This window comes from Pipra filicauda, unplaced genomic scaffold, assembly GCF_003945595.2.
Source record: "Pipra filicauda isolate LSUMZ 115617 unplaced genomic scaffold, ASM394559v2 scaffold35_size7292922_pilon, whole genome shotgun sequence".
NCBI lineage: Eukaryota > Metazoa > Chordata > Aves > Passeriformes > Pipridae > Pipra > Pipra filicauda.
The window spans coordinates 2,329,982-2,348,986 of NW_024104487.1; the positions used below are offsets into that span (position 1 = coordinate 2,329,982).

A 19,005-nucleotide genomic window follows, 5' to 3' on the forward strand; every position below is an offset into this window, starting at 1 on the left:
GTGGGGAAATCCCACGCAATCTTCAATCCACACTCCTTCGCTAGGCAGCACCTCTTCAGTGGTGGAAGGGGAAGAGGAAACCTATTTTTAGTTCTACCGCTAGTGTTACTGTTCACAGTATTTACTTCTCGTTTGGCCGTCGGTGTTACGCGTGCGGGCCCGCGCTGTACGGCACCATGCGCGGCACTGTCGCGCGGCGGCGGCGCGGCGGCCAATGGGGAGCGGCGGGCGGTGCAGGAGCCGCCGGGCGCGGACGGGGACGCACGTGTGTGGTGAGAGCGGCGGGGCCGGGCCCGCACAGAGACCTCCATTCCTGTGGCCTCCCAGGAGTGCCGGGGAGCCGGGCCTGGCGTCCCTGGGGAGCGGGAACCGCGACCGTGCCCGGCTGAGCCGCTGTGCCGCCCGGCGCCTGGCTCCGCACCGTCCGTCGGGGAGGGTTTGACTCCGCCGTGCGTGTTAACCGGGAGGCGCGGGCTGTCTTTTCATCACAAGGGAGACCCGGCGGTCCAGTAACCCTGTCTCCCGCTCTGTTTGCAGTGTTGTCGCCATGGAGAACAAGGGTAAAAAGAAGTTCGCGGGGAAGAATGGAAAAGCGCCGCGTGGAAAAGTGCCACACGGGAAGAGGAAGTTTAAGAAGGATAATGGTAAGGAGGCAAAGGCGCGCTCATAGGAGCCCTGGCCCAGTGATTGTAGTAGTGTACTGGCATGTATGGAGGTTCTTTTTGTTTTTTTTTTCCCTTGGTAAATTTATGCATGAAACGAGTAGTTTGGGAAATGAGCGAAGAGAAGCGGGTATTGTCTGCCTGAACTTCAGTAAGGCTTTGACAGTGTCTCCCCTCTTATAAGATCTTCACGGAGTTGCTGGTGAATTACAGGCTGGTGAGGTAGATTGAAATCTGTCTGAAGGGCTGGGTCCAGAGAGTGGGATACTCTGGTTGGAGGCCACTGGTTAGCAGGGAACCCCCGCAGTCAACACGAGTTCCGGTTCTGTTCAACAGCCTCATGGGTGATGTGAATGATGTCGCAAAGTGCACCATCTTCAGATTCACTGGTGACACAGAACTGGAAGGAGTGGCAGATGTACCAGAGGGTTGTGCTGCTCTCCGGGGGGACCTCAGCAGGTGGGAAAATGGGCTGACAGAAGCCTGTGAAGTTCATCAAGGAGCAAAGGGCAGACTCCTGCAGCTTGATGGGAACAGCCCTGTGCACTGGTTCATGCTGGGATAGAGCAGCTTTGCAGAAAAGGCTCTGGGCCTCCTGGTGGTCAGATGAAACATGAGCTAGCCATGGCTCATTGGATGCTGGGCTGTGATAGGTGGAGTGCTGCGAGCAGGGTGAGGAAGGTGAGCCTTGCCCTCTCCTCAGCTCTCCCGGTGAGGCTTTGCCTGGAGTGCTGTGTTCAGCTCTGGGCTCTTCAGTGAAATAGAGACATGGACTTACTGGAGAGAGCCCAGTGAAGGGCTGCAGAGATGATGAAGGGACCAGGGTATCTCTCCTAGGAGGAAAGGCTGAGAGATCTGGAGCAGTTCAGCCTGGGGAAGACAAGGCTGAGGGGGACCTTGTGAATATACACAAATACCTGAAGGAAGGGTTCAAAAGCAGAACCAGACTCTTTCCAGTAGAGCCCAGTAACAGGACCAGAGAACAGTGGGCACAAACTGGAACACAGGGGGGTCCCTCTCAACATCAGGAAAGACTTCTTTACTCTGGGGGTGACTGAGCATGGCACAGGTTGCCCAAGGAGATGGTGGAGTTTCCCACATTGGACACAGTCAAAAGCCACCTGAACATGGTCCTGGGCAACCAGCTTTGAGTGGCCCGGTGTGAGCAGGAGGATTGGACCAGGTGACTTTCAGAAGTGCCTTTCATCTGTAGCCATTCTGTGACTACCTTGCATTCAAGATTACACTGCCTGAATGAGCAACTAACTTGGAAAAGTAAAACTGAAATGCTTTAAATAGGTTGCATGGAAGGCCCATTGTCTTTAGTTGATTCACCTAAGATACTCTCAATCAAAAATTTGGAGTTGGTAACCTTTTGATTCTAAATTTGTTTTCCAGCATTAAGAAGAAGTTTATTTGAGAGATGAAGCTAGATTGTGTGGAATTGCTGTGGATTAGGATTGGGAAGACTCCTTTCAGCAATGTTTGCTCTCTTCTGTTTAGAACAGATGATCTCAGAACAGCCCTGACCATAAACTGTGAAAAGATGATATGGGGATTGATGACTGTGATGTCAGGGATAGTGAAATTCTTGATGTAGAATAATGCTTTTTATGCCTGCTGTGTGGAAAATAATTCCTGGGCTGAACTTCCCCAGAGAAAACTGGCACACTGGGGGCTGCAATGAAAACACTGGCTTTGAGAAGCATGTAAGAATTACTGTTATAGAGTTGTTATTACAAAGAAGTTTAATTCTTGTTACAGTAGTTTTTTTAATTTTGAAGCAACATAAGCTCTATGATAGCATTTTAATTTGTGGTTTGTTGGTTAATAGATTCTGGTCCACCAAAGAAGCTCTTTAACAAAGGAGATGAGGAGGGAAAGCCTAAATCCATTTCCAAGAAATTTGTTAAAGGACAGTTAAGACCTGGAAAAGCTACTGTCAAACAGTTCAAGAATAAACAGCAATCAGAAAAGTTTGCAAAGAAGAGGAAACTCCAGGATGGTGAAGAGGGAGGTGAGCAGATTTTTAAGCCTGGATACCAGTGGAAGCCAGGGTTTGGAAAACACATTGTTCATCTAGACCTTCCTCTTTCTCCCTGCCTTGTTATCACCTTTCCAAATTGGCTGAATAACTCCAGATTTACTTCCTGTTTGGTCTTTACTGTGGGAAAAGTTACTTCCTTTGGCTAAGCTTGAGGTTGAAGTCATGAGATTCAAGTTACAAATTTTCTTGGAAGTAAAATGAAAGATACAGTAGGAAGTTTAAATAACTGGCATACCATCCTAAAGCTCTGTTTATTTTAATGGCAGTGCTAAGTGGTTGGCTTGGAACTGGCAATTTTGACACGTTTGGAAAATAGAGAGCTTTTCATAGACCATTTTGGAAATGTAATCGACTGTTCTTAAAATACTTGCTCTAAGTTTTGGAATAGAAATTCATGACACAATGTTGATTATCCTTTACATGTCTAATTTCTGTGGTCCAAACAATCTGGTCACCTCCTTAAAAAAAAAAAAGGACATTATGGGTGCTACCACTGCTTTTACATTTTATAGCTTTTTTTGTTTGTATGTTTATACAGAAAGACTAAGTAATTTTCTCGTTTTATCACTGTTTAAGTAAATTTGTTATTTAAATTTGTTTCTTCTGCATGAGATCTTCATGTTGTCCCTTTTCCTGCTGTAAGGCAAAGCTTTACTGGGACAATTAAACAGCATTGTAAAATGAGAAATGGAATTTTATGTGAGGGGATCTGAAGTTCTGCAGGAAAATGTTACTTTTTTGTAGGACAGTAGATGATGTTGGGTATTTTACTGTTGCTGTTATTGCAGATTTGCAGAATGGCTTTGCATGAAATATGCATTGGATATGTGGAAATCTTAATAGCAACAGAATGTTCTTATTAATCTGCTTTAAAAAAACCTGAAACCCAGAGAAAACCTCTAAATGTTGTTTATAAGAGTAACTGAAGGCTGCTGTGTATTGCATAGTGGCACTGCTCTCAAAGCCTTACAAGTTTTGCTTGTAAGGAAAAAGAGAGTGATAGGGGAGTGATATAAAAATCAATAATACGCGTTGTAAAAGGAAAGCATGTTTTTTTGGATGGGAAAGACATTTAAGTGCAAGGTGCTGAATACCAATAAGTGATGCCTTAAGGTCTAAAAATTTAAAGCTGTGTCTTTAATGTTTCTTTAGAGCCAATAGTTAGCATGACTTGCTTCTGTGAGGCCATGTATTACGAGATAATGGGTTTTGTCAAGGTATGAATAAAGCTAAAATCAAATTCTTGATGTTTTTCCGTAATTAATTTTTGGCACTTATGTAATGTTACTTTGCCTGAGTTTTTTGTGTGGAGATGTACAGCTGTTGTATAGTAAAATCCCACTCTTAAGGAATTTGACTAAATAAAGCCTTTGTAAAAAGGCTTTAATTTTTTTCCTTTTTCTGAGTTTCCAGATATGTATTTTTGAGTTAGGGGTCTCCTTTTAAGAGACCGAAAAGGTATGTATATATATGTATGTGTATAGAGTGAATTAAAAAGGGAGAACTACTTGGGGCTGCTGTAGGCTGCTAGGTACATCTTAAGTCAATTTTCAAGGTGGTGGGAGATTAGCGATGCATCCTTTGACAGCTTTGAGGAAAATTCATTGTTTGCCACCTTCTTCCAGTATTCTAGAAGGAGCAATTGCTAGCTTAGCATACTTACTCAGTATTTATGCTTTCATGTTAGCTAGCTGGGTAACAGCAGGAAAAGGTTCTGAATTGCTAGCAATTCAAGTTATGGATCTGCCACAGTTTATACTGATAAAGAATTCTGTTGCTTCTCTTTTATTGACTATAGAAAATGTATATACTTTTGTCTTAAGGATCAGATTCTAAGAAGCCAAAATGGAGCGACTTCAAAAAGAAAAGGAAGGAGTTAAAGCAAACCAGACAAATTAATGATAAAAGTAATTATGACATAATTGTAAAATCAAAGCAAATATGGGAAAATGTGAGAAGGTAATAAGGATTTTTTTCTTTCATTCCATTAACTTTTAGTGAGAAGTTGCCTGAATACTCTCTTTCTCCTCTTGTAGTTATATAAAACTGTATTTTCACACCGAAACTCCATGGGCGAACAATAACGTTGCATGCAATTTTGTATGTTGTTCAGAGTATGGTGACCCTTGGTGCTAGAAATGTCTGGATTGAACTTGTATTCTAGGCTAAAATTTGTGAGTAAGGGCTTAAGGAGTTGTCTTACTTTTTTTTGAATCCTGATGCACAGAGCGTGTACTGATTCACCCTGATCCTGCAGTGGGATTACTGCATGAGTTTTTTGTGAAGGTTCATCTACTCTGGGGATGTAATTCTAGACCTGTGGCCTCATATCAGCAAGCCAAGTTAATTTTGCTTGCTCTAAGTATCCTTGCTTTGCTGTAAGATGGTTACGGATCTTTGGGAGTGTAAACAACTCTGACTGCAAATTTCAGTTTATGTTTCAAATAATGTTGTTACTCGAAAGAAGAATAATGTTAAAGTGTGGATATCTGGTTTGGTTTCCAGGAACTGAAGCAGCTTAATCACATCTTTTTACAGGCTTAATGAATGACAATATAAATTCAGATTAGTAGAAGCTAACCTAGTTTTATTTTGTACTGTCTTGCTTCTTAATTTATAGATATAATTGAATCATACAAAAAAAAGCTGCTTCCTCAATTAAAATTGTTTTGCTGGGTTTTTTTGCTTATAGGAAGAAATGCCATAAGGAGAAGAGAGAAAAGCTAATGAATGAACTACAGAAGCTTCTTCATGGGAAAATTAAAAATGTAGGAAAAACTAATGGCATAGTGCATGAGTTCACCAAAGCTGCTTTACAGAATTGTGTACTATAAAAGAACTTCTAATAGTATAGTAATGTAGTACCTGTTCTTCCAAAAGCTACAGGGAATTCTTTTAGACTGTGAGTAAAAAGAACAAAAACAGGGCTGAAAGACTACATTTGGCACCTCTGTTTCAGGACAGTAGTCCTGGGATACTCTGTCTGTCAGCTGGCTATTTAAAAGGCTGTCTGTTTTGCCAAGCAGCTTTAGTGTAGTGAAATTTGATTAACTGAGGTTCAGGAACTCAGAGTTTTGATTAATTACAATTATTGCTTTGCAACTTTCTAGAGGAGATAGTGTCTTGACGCTTAACTATACTAAACAGTCTCTGCTTTGTTCTTGAAATGCATAAATTTGTGGTGAAATACATGTTGGATCTTAAAGTGGTTCTCGATATTCCATGCTGAAGTGGACGTCACTCTGAAAAGACAAAGGACATGAAAAAAAAATGAGATACCATTTAATGGTTTTATTTCATTGTGGAAAACCTTAATGCATGTCTTTAATTGATAGAGTACTTGTAAAGGGGTAAAAGACCTGAAATCTTAATTTGTTATAAACATATAACTGCTTTTTTTAATTGGCATTACATGCTACACATGGCATGAAACTGTACCAGAGAGCATGTACATTAAAACAAATACGGTGCCTAATGGCTATTGAATGGCTGGCCCAGGGTAATGAAGTGTCTGTGTCCTTCAGCTGGCATTTGCACATGATTCAACTCGAGTGATCCAGTGCTTTATTCAGTATGGCAATGAGAAGCAAAGACAAGAGACATTTGAAGAATTGAAAGGTACTTTCTTCCCATTTACATTTTACCTTTATGTTTCAGTATTGCTGTTAGGAAGCATTTGAACAAGCCATATTGTTTTCTCTTTAATATTTTTAAATTTTTTTCTGAACTAATGCGTCATTTCTAGTGAGCTCTTCATCCTTATGTAAGTAATGACATCTTGTTTTGTGAAGTTAATGTAGTGAAAAATAAACCAACTAAATGCTTCTCCCTTCTTCTAGATAGCCTAGTAGAGTTGAGCAAGTCAAAATATTCCAGAAATATTGTGAAGAAGTTTCTTATGTATGGGTGAGTATGAGGTGAATTTGCTCATCTGTGTTAGGATGTTTCATTTCTAGTGTGAATGCTACTCTTAATTTATAGTGCATTTTTCATGAATAAAAAATAAGTCTCTGAAAACATCTTTATAATAGGGATGAGACGGGGGAGTGGTATTGCTAAGTGTTTTTCCTTTTGCAAAACATAAAGCTAAAGCTGTACCCATCAGGGATAACGTGCCAAAAAAAGGTCAGATGTATGCTCAAAGTTGATCTTTGCCTTAAAATGACCCTGACTTTTAAAAATTTTCTCTGCATAGTAATTTGGAATGGCATCCTCTATTCTGTAGAATTTATCCATTGGTTTCTTTTCTTTGCCTCAAAATGCCTTATCCTTTCTCCATATTCTCAGCTTTCTTGCCATGTTTCCTAAGTGCCACAAGGCTAATCCAGATTATATATTTCATGGGTTTTGTGCTAAAACTTATTACCTAAATGTGTTTTCAAAAATAAAACTATTGATAGGTAAGCTTACCTCTAAAAGTTTTAACTCTTGCTATTTATCTTTCTCTGTGAAACAGGACAAAAACACAAGTTGCAGAAATAATCAAAAGTTTTAAAGGCCATGTGAAAAAAATGCTCCGTCATGCCGAGGCGTCTGCTGTGGTGGAATATGCATATAATGACAAAGCCATTCTGGAGCAGAGGAATATGCTGACAGAAGAACTATACGGGAACACTTTCCAGGTTTACAAGGTCGTGTTTCAATACTTTGTAGTTTAAGATGGTTTAGCACCTAAGGGGGTTCTGTTAGTAATATGTTACCTATCTTACCTCCTATTTATTTTGATGAAATTTCTTTCTGTCAGCTGTCCAAAGGTAGAGCAGTTTAGCGTGTTTAAGTGTAATTATTACTTGCACGTTTCTAGTCTAGATGAAATTGTTGTGGTTTTTTCAGTTTAAACTATATAAAATATTTTATGTTCATGTGTGAGCTTGCTCTGCTCATCCATGACAGTCTATTATCATGTAGTTGCAGTTGTCATAGTATCATCATGTCTAGTCTGCAGTCATCCTTACTGAGATAAGATTTAGGCTTAATTCCCCATTAGCGCTGTAGATGACTCTTGTGTCAGAACTGCCTTATGGCAGAATGGCAGAATGGGCCTGTATCCATATACAGTATGCCATTTAAGCTTAATTTTTAACTTTTCAAAAAGTACAACCTCCTTTCTTTTGAATTCTGTTTTTTTTTTTTTTCTTGCTGACTTGAAAAGTTGGTTTTCATTAGAGTCAGGGATTTTGCTGCAAAGTACGAAACTGTTTTACACAATTACGGGGGAGTGACTTCTGCACCCTGTTGTACAACACAGCATACTTTTACCCAAGATTTCTGTTAAAACTGTATAAGAAATTAACAACTGATTTCTGAACAGTATTCCTGTTTTTTTTTCTTAATAAGAGGTTATTATAAGTTTTAATTAAGCATTTTGCAACATTGTAATAGAAAGGTGTGTGTGCTGTGATCGTGGGCAGTAATTTGTTCTGGGAAGTAAAACAACCCATAAAAACAAGTGCAGTGATACCTTTTGTCATTCCAGCATTCTTGGCATGGGTGCTTCAAGTAGCCATACATTTTGGTGCAAACCTGAAACTCAGCACAATGTAGGTTTATTAAAAATGACAATGTAGACTTTAAAAAGACCCCTCCAGCAGAGATAGTTAAAAAAATATTTTAATTTTCTATCTAGTTAGACTGTTCTTCCAACAACAGATTATTTTACAAGAGTTACCAGTATAATTCTTTAGTTGAGATACCAGGAAGTATTTCTGTATGGAAGGTGTATGGTATATATTCCTCCTCTCTGCTGTTCCTGATCTGAACAGCAAATCTGTCAGCTTCTCAGTTCACACTGACTTGTGTTGCCCTCTGATGTATGTGTACATGTCATGCAGGATTTCTGTTTAGCTGAGGAGCACCTTAACATAATACCAGTTTTGTGTATTTTACCTTGTGTCTGACAGTCTCATGAAGAGCTGACATGATTGGCAAAAAGCAGCTCAGACCATGGAAGTAGTTTTTGTTTGCTAATGATGAATATTTGATTTGTGGAAACTTAAGTTTACAGCTTCTGACATACTCAGAAAAGGTAGCTTTTTATTTTTAAAATTGTAAAAATCGTTAATTTTGCAGAAAATAATTTTTGTTTTGATATTGTTCATGATTTTTTATTAAAAAGGGACTAAACATTATAATTTTTCATAAACTCTGATACTTACTGGGAGCAGCTAAACCTCTGGTTGTGCATTCATTTCAGACACCAGTTGTCCCAACACTGGATAAAGTGTTAGAAGCTCAGCCTGAAAAGAGAGAGGCCATCTTGGATGAAATGAAGCAGATTCTAACACCAATGGCACAAAAGTAAGGACAAAAATTGATTTAAGTTGTGGCAATATAGCGTGAACCAGTTTGTTTCTTACATACAAACAGTGACATCAATATTCTTATAAGCTCATTTGACAGTGATACAGATTCTTTTAAGCTGTAATGTTGCTATGTTGTGTAGTAAGTAACTATGCTTTTGTCCCAGGTGTCAATGATGGATAACTTACCTTAATACTGAACTCCACTTCTATAAACTAAAGTGTCCCCTGCCCAGTCAAACCATTGGTAGAAATCCCACACTCTGATGTGTTTCCATAATGCATTGTTAGATAAGCTTCTCCAGTGGTCTTATGAGATAATAGGTTTTATAACTTTTAAATTTCAGTAGAATCTTCCACATATTCTCAGTGGTAAATGTCTAATCCAAACTGACTCTGTGTGTTTTTGCACACCATCCTGCCTAACTTTTTTAAATACAAATGAGGTATTGCTAGCATATGTTAAAATGATTATTTGTGGGGAACTTGTTGTTTATATTCATCTATCCAAATACAGAGAGGCGGTGATAAAGCACTCACTGGTACATAAAGTATTTTTGGACTTTTTCGTTCACGCTCTTCCAAAACAAAGATCTGTAAGTATGATTATTTTGGTTTTGGTCTTCTTTTGCCTTTTCAGTGAAATGTTTTTATCTTTTTGTGAAAGTATTGTAAGTCAACTAGACAAAAATACACATCTTTCATTTATAGAGTTTTACACATCTGATGGTTCTAGATGGATGACTGGGGAGTAGTGTTGTATGGAGATTTACAGTCACAGTGAACTTCTACGTCAGTGCTTGTGATACTTGAATTTAAAGAAGAAGATCTAGTGAAATGACTTGATGTTTCCTTTCTTCATGCTGAGTGGTCCTTCTCAGCAGCTGGGGAATAATTAAAGCCAGGACCATAGCTTCCAGTAGTTTAGCTTTCCAGTGTGTAGTTTCTTGACCACTTACAGTAATTGCCCAACAATCTCTTGATCAAAATACAGTGAGATTGGGCCCTTCTGTCAGCACCCAAATCCTTATCTGCTATATCTGTATTGCATTCCAGTTTTAATATTACCTCAGGCATTCTTGCAAATACAAGGCCTAAATCCATTTGTGTGAAGTGCCACTGTTTAAGCTGGTATCTGTCAAGATTTCACCAGCCTTGTCCTGGTTCTCCAGAACCATCTCACCTCAAGCCAGGCAGAGCCTTCTAAACTTTGTCTCTTACCTTCTTCTGCCTATCTGGTCTCTTGAATTCTGCTTTGTTACTTTTAATAAACCCAAAGTGAAGGGTAGTGGAGTGGCCTATTCATAACCTATTCTGAATCTGGATCTTGCCTAATTAAACATTCTTGTGCATTCTCAGAATGCTTCTGGATTCACAGGCTTATGTGAATTGGCAATAAGGCATATCTCCTTCTTCTTACTTGGCCTTCTGTGCAGATGTGCTAGTATATGGACATCCTCTTTGGGGTTTGGAAACCCCTTCTGCAGATCTGTTCCTGCCTGTACATACAGCTGGTGACACCAATCGTGTTGTGATTGAGCAGTTTATAAGTAATTGGTCAAATGCTTGGAGCCTTTGGCTGGAGAGCAAGAAGAAGCTAGGGATAGAAATAGGGATAGGTGGGAGCTTCATGTTGAAGAAGTCATTGGATAGTAATAGAGGCAGTATCTAGTAAGCCAGGAGGGAATTGTTTGATTTGGTTTGGTTTTTTCCTTTGGCTGATGGTATTATTTGTCAGACAGCTTCAGGACCTCATTCCTTTGATATGAAGACTAACTTTTGGCTGAATCGTGTCATACCTGATTTATAACATAGCCTGGTGCTTAAATGACTTCTTCGTTCTTCTTACTTTCTGGCTATTGCCCTGTATATGTAAATAAATTACACCATCTTCAAAGATTTCTCCCTAAATTAATAGTTGTCTTCGTCTCTAATTTCTGTTTCAGTTCTGAGCACCGTGACTTGACCTTTTGTAATTGGATAGCTGACAAGCTTCAATACGGTTGTGATTTGATGAGATGATTATGATAAACAGTATAGTTTTAAAAAAAGAAAGCTTGTATACATTTACAGTCTCTTGGACTCTTTTTGAGGTAGTTTTTCATAGGTGAAGGCAATGAGAGTGTCTGTGTAGAGCCAGAGTGTTTCTGTAGTGTTGTGGGCAGACAAAAAGATTCTTTCAGGCTCTCACCCACCTGCCTTGAGATTTCTCATGCCTTTTATTTCACCTTTTTGCTTTATCACCATTTCTTGCCCAGGAAATGATAGAAGCTATCAGAGAGGCTGTCATCTACCTGGCACACACTCATGATGGAGCCCGAGTAGCAATGCACTGTTTATGGCATGGCACTCCCAAGGTAATGTTTGTTTTCCCTCTACTTAGTTCTCTGTGATTGTCCACACAGGTCCTGCTGCTAGTGCACATTTTCATGCAGTTAAGAATTTGAGAGCAAGGTTAAAAACTGACACCTCTTTATCTATTGACAAACACAAGCAGTAATTTTTTCCTTGCGGATCAAATATTTTCATTAGAACTTCTATAGTGGAAGCATCTCCTTTTATTTTTAGCAGAGATTTTGAAGGTGTCACATTAAGCTTTTCCATTTTAAGATTATTATCCTTTCATTTATCTCACAGGTTTCTTAATACAAGTGAAATTGACAGGAGAAAGAGGACAGTAAAAAAAGTTGTAATGTGAAAACATGTTTGGCTTTGGAATGCTAAGACTTATAAAATGTTATAGAAACAGTGTTTTAGTTTTATCTGCTGATATAGTATCCTGAAATACTTTAGGTGTAATGTATGGCATCACCTCTTGGAAATACTGCAATGCCTCCTATGTTTTTCTGTATTAAAAAATAAAAAAGCAGTATTAAGTGCTTGTTAAAGAGTACAGAAAAAATTATGAAGTTCCTAGGATCTAGGGGTGGTAATGAATCTAAGAAAGACTGAGCAGTGATTGCAAAAGCCAAAAGAACAAGCACTGAGGGAACTTTCTGACAAGAATTTCTTGCTAGTAGTAGGGTTTTGCAACAAGCTAGAGGTCCTGTTGAATGGATTTCTTTCCAAATGAAGAGATGAAATTTATTCTTCTTTAAGTAAGAAACAAAATATGTGTGAACATGTCTGGTGGTTTGGGGTTTTTTGTTTTGTTTGTTTGTTGGTTGGGTTTTTTTCCAAGTTTTTTTGGCATCTTCTGTTGGTGGGCTGGACTTGCAAACATACCACAGCACCTCTCTTGGATTGAGTCGGAATTCAGGTTTAACTTTTCCCACTGATTCTAGGTGAAGACTATTAGTACAAATGTGAGTCTTTGGGAAATAATAGCCTTTGCTTTAGTAAGCAAATTAAAGGTTATCCTTTTGAAAGGTATAAATAACAGTTTAGTTACTCAGAATCACTGGTATTCAAGGCTCATTTGAGTTTCCTGTTTCCTTTTGAATAGGACAGAAAAGTCATTGTGAAAACTATGAAGACATATATTGAAAAAATAGCAACGGTGAGTGTTCATTAACCATTTATTTCATAGTCTCTGAAACAGAAGTACTTTTATAAAGGCTGGTTTGAATGTTCTTTGGTACTGGAAACAATTGTGAGGTCTCAAACTAGTCTTAAAACAGTGATGATGTATTAGATAATATGAAATAATTGAACTTTATGGAATATTTAGAGACATACCATTGTGGGCACTACATGTAGTACTATGCTTCTTTAAAGTATTTGAGTTCATTATTAGTCCTAAGTTTTCTTTCAGCTTTTTCTTTTATGGAACCCAACTTTATATTGTATCTTTTTATGGCTTGTTGGTTAATTCTCCTTGGTTGGGAATAAAACAAACATGTATAAAGAAGAGAAAAAAAAATCAAGATGTGTTGGAGACATCATTGGAAAGGCTATTTGAACATGCATATTTCTTATAAGATGCTCAATATTTTTTTCAACTCAGGAAGCTTCAAAATGAATTAATGATAGAGTGACATACAATGGAAGAAGTCCATGTGTTTTATTTTTTTCTGAGTAACATGTATGCTTGGAGACTGCAGCACCAGGAGAGTAACAGATGCAACCAGATTTTCATAGAGTTGGGCAAAACTGGAACTGTGAAGAAGAGCTTTTTATACTTTTCCCTTCGTGGTTGCTGTGTTTTTTTGTTTGCTAGTAGTTGATGTGGTCTCAGTCAGTGACCTCCAAAGTTTTTTGATCACATCATGAGTGTGCATCCCCAATATGTGTATATTTATGTATAAATTATGTACCTGTACTACTGTACTAGTATACATTATAAAACGTACACAGAAATAGAAAATTTAAAAGAATGACATAAAGATTACCAGAGGGTTTTTTTATTTATTTATTAATGGCACTACAATGGATTGTCTTGTGCAACCCACTTTGGGGTCCACTGGTCTAGGTAATGTTTCTCTCCATAATTTCTTAATACCACAATAAATGAGTTGTTACATTTTATAAATGATATATTATATAAAAGTGTAAGAGAGTGGGTGAATAATAGCTAACAAAACACTGGAGCACTGAAGATGTGGCTTCACTTTGAGGTACAGTCTCACTGACATACAAGTGAATTGGGTTGTGCCCTTCAGAGTATGCTTGGACTTGCACTCCAACAATGCAGTGGAGGCTATATGTCATTGCAGACACATGATCTCCAAAAATACAGTGTGTGACAGTTCAGTTTTAAGCAAATCCACTATAAAGTCTGCATGTAATGTTCCTGCAGGAAAATCCTGTGATTTCAAATGATGATTATACAGTAGGATTAGATTAATAGCTTGGATGTGATAAAACAGTGTATCCACTTAAAAATGGCAGAGCTACTTTTGTTTGAACAACATATTTCTGTTAACAAAGCTTGCTTTTAGAGAGTACCTAAATGTTGGGCTTCTCTCCTTAGATGAAAGTAGTCAGAATTTGTTTGTGGTTCATGTTGTGTTATGGTTTAGACAAACTCTTAGAAGTACCAATTCTAAGTCAGTATATTCATAAAACTTGACTGCATGTCTGATGTCTCATCTTTGCAGGGTGAATTTTCTCATCTGGTCTTGCTGGCAGCATTTGATTGCATTGATGACACGAAACTTGTGAAGCAGTTAATTATATCAGTAAGTAATTGAATTTTTCCTCAAATAGTATATTAAATAGTGTCAGTGTGTTTGCCAGTGTATAGGAGGATAAGAGTAGGAATCCACCTGCTTTTTTAAACTATTTAAATACTTTCCATCTTTTCTGTTTCATTATATTTGTGTATCATGGTTAGTTTTTTATTTTCATAGCACACCTTAGCATTTTCCTAAGTTTTTTAGTTATTTATTTGAATTAGTTTTTAGGCTAGATTCACTGCTTGCTGAAATTTGCCCTTTTTATACATGTTCATTCTGGCTAGTGGGTGACTGGAGTCTCTTTAAAGTTCATGTCTTTTGTCATAGAAGTTTGAACTCTGCAAGTTTCAAGAGATTAAATTGGTGAAAGACTTCAGAATAAGGATGTTACCTCATACAATTTACAAAATGCAAAAATATTTGCATCCTCTAATCATAGTTCTAAGCAGCTTACAGCAGTACTCGTGCTGTGGCTTCAGGGACTGACAACTTTAGAGACAGTGGCAGGGAAATAAAGATGAGGCAAATGTTCTGCATTGGAGGAGGAATATGAGAAGAAGGGGATTCTGATGAGGCTTGCTTTGAAAAATATGAGCAGTTCTTCCCTTAAGCAATTTTGTATAGCGGGGAGTTGGGATTTTGTACCCTAACATGGAGATTTGGCTGTGCCTTTTTAATGGGTCTGGAGAGATGAAAGCATCTTAATGTGGAGATGGCTTTTGTTTCTCAAGTATTTTAGCTGTAATTGCAGCTGGGTTTTGTTTTCAGATCCCAATCTGCAATGTAACAACTTCTGGAAAAGGTCCAAGCAAATAAGTCCTGACTTACCAGAGCTGTCTTGGTATGAGATCATTGAGGTGTTCCTGTATGACGTTACAAGCACTCTGCTTTCTGGAGAGTTTATTAGTTCAGATACTCTCTTTGTCTTTAGCTGAGCTTCCAAGATGTCATTTAATTACTGAATCATCTGAGATCAGTAATTAATCCATCATTGAAGATAATAGAATGTTTACCATTTGGTCATCCTACCACATCGATCTTGACAGAAGAGTAAGGGATAACAAGGAGAAGTAGCCTTCACACATACAGAATTGGCCCATCAGGGTTTATATGAGGTCAGACATAGGGAAAGGATGGCAGGGAAAATTTAAAAAAAAAAAAAAAAAAAAAAAAAAAAGATGAAAACCAGCTCTTCTGATAGTGAATGAAAACTAGTAACAGATGGTAAGGTGGGGACATCTTAAAATCAAGCATTGAAGCATACTCTTTGGAAGAAGCCAAGCCTTAAAATTGTCTCAAAGAGCAGTTTTTTCTAAAATACCTTATACTGTTTATCATGCTGTCCATAATAAAATTTAGCTGTAAGAAGGTAACAAAACTAATAAGATTTGAGGCGGAGAAAAAGTAAAGGGTTTTTCTGTTGTTGTTTTGTGGGTTGTTTTGCTGTTTTGGGGGGCTTTTTTGGTGGTATTACAAAACTCATCATTTTTGTGGATTGACAACACAGCTGGGAATTTGCAGGTAAGGGAAGGTTTTAAGCTCTTTAAATCCTTTCAGGAAGGTCTTCTCATCATCTCTCAGCTCCACAGACTCTTAATCCAGGACCAGAGAATATGTGTGGTGCTTTGAAGCTTCACATGTGATTGGAACTGTACACTGTGAGCTTGACGTGTGTAAGGATTCCGGCAGATTTTAACGTGAAATCCCTCTCTTTCATGAGGACTCCAGAAATGGGTAGCTAGGAAGAGAGACACCACAGCAAAGAGACACGTCTGTGTCATTTAGAGTTTTTCCTGGTATACTTTCTCACAATTTTGATACTGAAAGTGACCAAGAACTGTTATTTCATTAGTGTTTCATTGTTGTTTGTTTACTCTTACAGGAAATAAATGCTTCTTTGCCCAATATAATAAACAACAAATATGGAAAGAAGGTCTTGTTGTACTTGCTAAGTCCTAGAGATCCTGCACATTTTGTTCCAGAAATCATCACGCTTCTGCAACAGGGAGATGGAAATGCCTATAGGTAACTCAGATATGAAGGTTGTTTTCCTTAGAGTCCAGAAGAGTTCACACAGCTTTCTGTCATGATTTAATTTCAATTTTCTTCATAATAAATCTAAGTAAAGTAAATATATAAAAATTATACTAATAAGTATTATTAGATACATTATTCTGTCCTTATATTTTTCTTTTTTTCCTTTTTTGTTTTTGTTTATATTTCACATACTACGGTTAGTAACCAGCAAGGTATTGGTGATCAGTAGTTTACCCCCTTTGTAAAGGGCAAATATTGTGATACGTTCTGTGTGTAAATTCATATATCAGATTTGGTGTAGAAGAAAATTCGTAATATGCATCACTTGTGCTTCGAGTTGGATAAAAGTATATCTCAAAATCTAGCAATAAAAGTTAAAATTACTAGTTTGATTCCAGTCTCTGGTATTGACATTGGTGCTTATCAACTTTGAAGAAGGAGCAATTTTAGATGACTAGTGAGCTGTGTAAGAGATACATCTTGGTAGTTGAGATAACAAAATGAAAATAAACAGGGTAAATTATGATTAACAAAAAACTCTATGAGGTTTAAAGGCAGTCAGCTTTAAACACTTTCTCATTCCATGTGTTCTTAAACTGTGTGAGCAATACGTGTTTAATTGTGTGTGAAACAAAGGGAACATTAATGCCTATATTTTAGTCTTACAGTAATTTATATCTGTCTCAAATAGCATGTATGTTATGAATTTCTTGTTGCTTAATGTGCATACAGAGCAAGTCTTCTACATAGTGTGCTGTCCTTTTTCTCAGTAAGAAGAACACTGAACTCCGTCGCCGTGAACTCCTGGAAGCCATTTCCTCTCCTTTGCTTGAATATTTGCAAGAACATACCCAAGAAGTAGTGATAGACAAAGCTACCTTTGTCTTGGTTGCTGCCATCTTAAGAACAGCACTTGGTGACATCCAGCCTGCACTAGATGCAATTGCTAATTTAGCAGCAGAAGAGCTGATTCCGGGTGGCCGTGATGGACAGGTATTGTACAGAGGACAAGGTGCTGAGGTCTTGCAGATCTTCTGTATCACTAGAATAAAGTCCTCTCTTTTTCCTTTATGTAAGACCTCAGCATACTGCCCTAGTAGCACTCGCACATTAGACGTGATCCTGTTTTCTGACATTTGGATTACATGTTTTATTATTATTTTTGTTACTACATCTGGCTGGAGTCATGGTGGCTTGAGCCAGTACTTCATATATGTTGTAGAGCGAGTTGCTTCATGATCTTGAATCTTTAGAACTGCTTTAAACATTTTGTGGGAAGGTAGCTGACAAGCATGTTACACAGTTTCTCTTTTAATGTGCAATCAAGCACTTAGCAAAGTTTTATATTTCATTTGACTATTTACACTGAGAATGACAGGGTCTCTTAGCTTTCAGATATGCATATCTTCATGTAAGGAAAGGTCTTAGATAATAGCTGTTTGTCTTTACAGTACTACCTTCTCTTCAAAGTTGTGCACCTCCCCTGTTTCGTTGAGTTAAGCTCAGTCAGATATGTGTCCGTAGACTAGAAAACAAAAAAATGCAATGTACACTATATTTAAGATAGATGTCCTCCAGATTTCCATAGTTGTGCTGGATTTGCACTGTCTTTCCCCTTCTTTAAGATACACATTTTACAGAATTTTACATGAACTAATCATGTTTTCTGTGACTTTCTGTGAACCATAGCATAGTGAATTTTCAAGTCTGTGAAAATGCAAAAGGTCTGGAAGTTCTTTCAGAAGCAGGTAGACCAAGAGATTCTACTCTGTAATAATGAAGTCTTTGAAGGAGTGGGTGAAATGTTGGTTGATATGGTTTATGTTACTGAAAGTTAAATGATGCAGGGAAGATGGTAAAAATTAAACTGGTCAGTTTGAATAAGTATTCAGAAACTTGCATCAAACCTCTTTATATTTGTGTAGGTGATAACTAAATGAATCAGTGTGATGTAGCGTCTGAAGGCAGAGTGAATAAATCAAGCAGAAGTATTTATGGCCAGACATGGAACTGCATTTTGAAACATCATCACTAAATAATTTGGTTTGGTTTTGGTTTGTCTATTCCCCTTAAAGCTTCATATTGCAGAACATCCAGCAGGACATCTAGTTTTGAAATGGTTAATAGAACAAGATGAAAAAGTGAGAGAAAGTGGAAAAGAAGGTATGTTGGAAATTCAGCTTTATTTGATCAAATTGACTTCAGACTAATTGCTTATCTGACACACACCTAAAATAAGATTGTTGCATTTATTACTTTGAGTATACTAATACCTGCAAAATTTAACATTAGTCCTTCTATCTTTTTGCTGCTGTGAGCTGCTATACAAACAGAATGCCAAGGATATGTTTGCTTTTTCTGCAAAGCAAGTAGTGGCTGGGGTTTTTTGCAGGAGTTTACTGTGTATTTGGGACAGAGTTCATCCCTGTTCTTAAAATGCATTGATAGCTTTACTAAATTGCATAGCAGTTTAAGGTATAATAATAGAAACAGTAAAGTCTTTCTGACAGGAACCCCTGTTTCTTTAATGCTCATGAGCCAAACTGTAATCTTTGGTGTGTTCATTGATGCTGGTGGATTAATGCTTTATAACTGTTATTACAATAATTCATGCACAAAAATAGGACAACTTTGCTAGTTTATGTTCCATAAGGCAGATAATGAGCACAGATGTTCTCAGTTTAGCTTTTAAACTTATTTTATTACATAACTAAAATCTTGTTGTGTGAGTCACCCTATCCTAATAGTGATTTCTTTTTCTCATACAAAAACCTCAAAAAATGAAAAGGACTGAGTGTCAAAGTATAATCTGAGGGAACTTCTTTGTGTGTAGTGGGTTTTTT

General features: G+C 37.7%; 1 protein-coding gene across 3 annotated transcripts in view; it reads left to right on the forward strand.

The window, feature by feature from the left end:
* Positions 1–220: 220 nt before the first annotated feature.
* The window catches only part of PUM3 (pumilio RNA binding family member 3), a 36,099-nt gene continuing 17,314 nt past the window's right edge, over positions 221–19,005 (forward strand). The window contains exons 1-16 of one of the 3 annotated variants that reach the window (XM_027752240.2): positions 221–272; positions 538–644; positions 2,497–2,679; positions 4,533–4,668; positions 5,402–5,477; positions 6,234–6,327; positions 6,549–6,615; positions 7,166–7,340; positions 8,903–9,006; positions 9,526–9,604; positions 11,267–11,365; positions 12,454–12,507; positions 14,048–14,128; positions 16,008–16,150; positions 16,933–17,155; positions 18,238–18,325. In XM_027752240.2, coding sequence (XP_027608041.1) covers positions 548–644; positions 2,497–2,679; positions 4,533–4,668; positions 5,402–5,477; positions 6,234–6,327; positions 6,549–6,615; positions 7,166–7,340; positions 8,903–9,006; positions 9,526–9,604; positions 11,267–11,365; positions 12,454–12,507; positions 14,048–14,128; positions 16,008–16,150; positions 16,933–17,155; positions 18,238–18,325 — 1,699 coding nt within the window. In that variant the 5' untranslated portion in view covers positions 221–272; positions 538–547. The other 2 variants (XM_027709690.2, XR_005564758.1) reach the window with 2 other exon arrangements.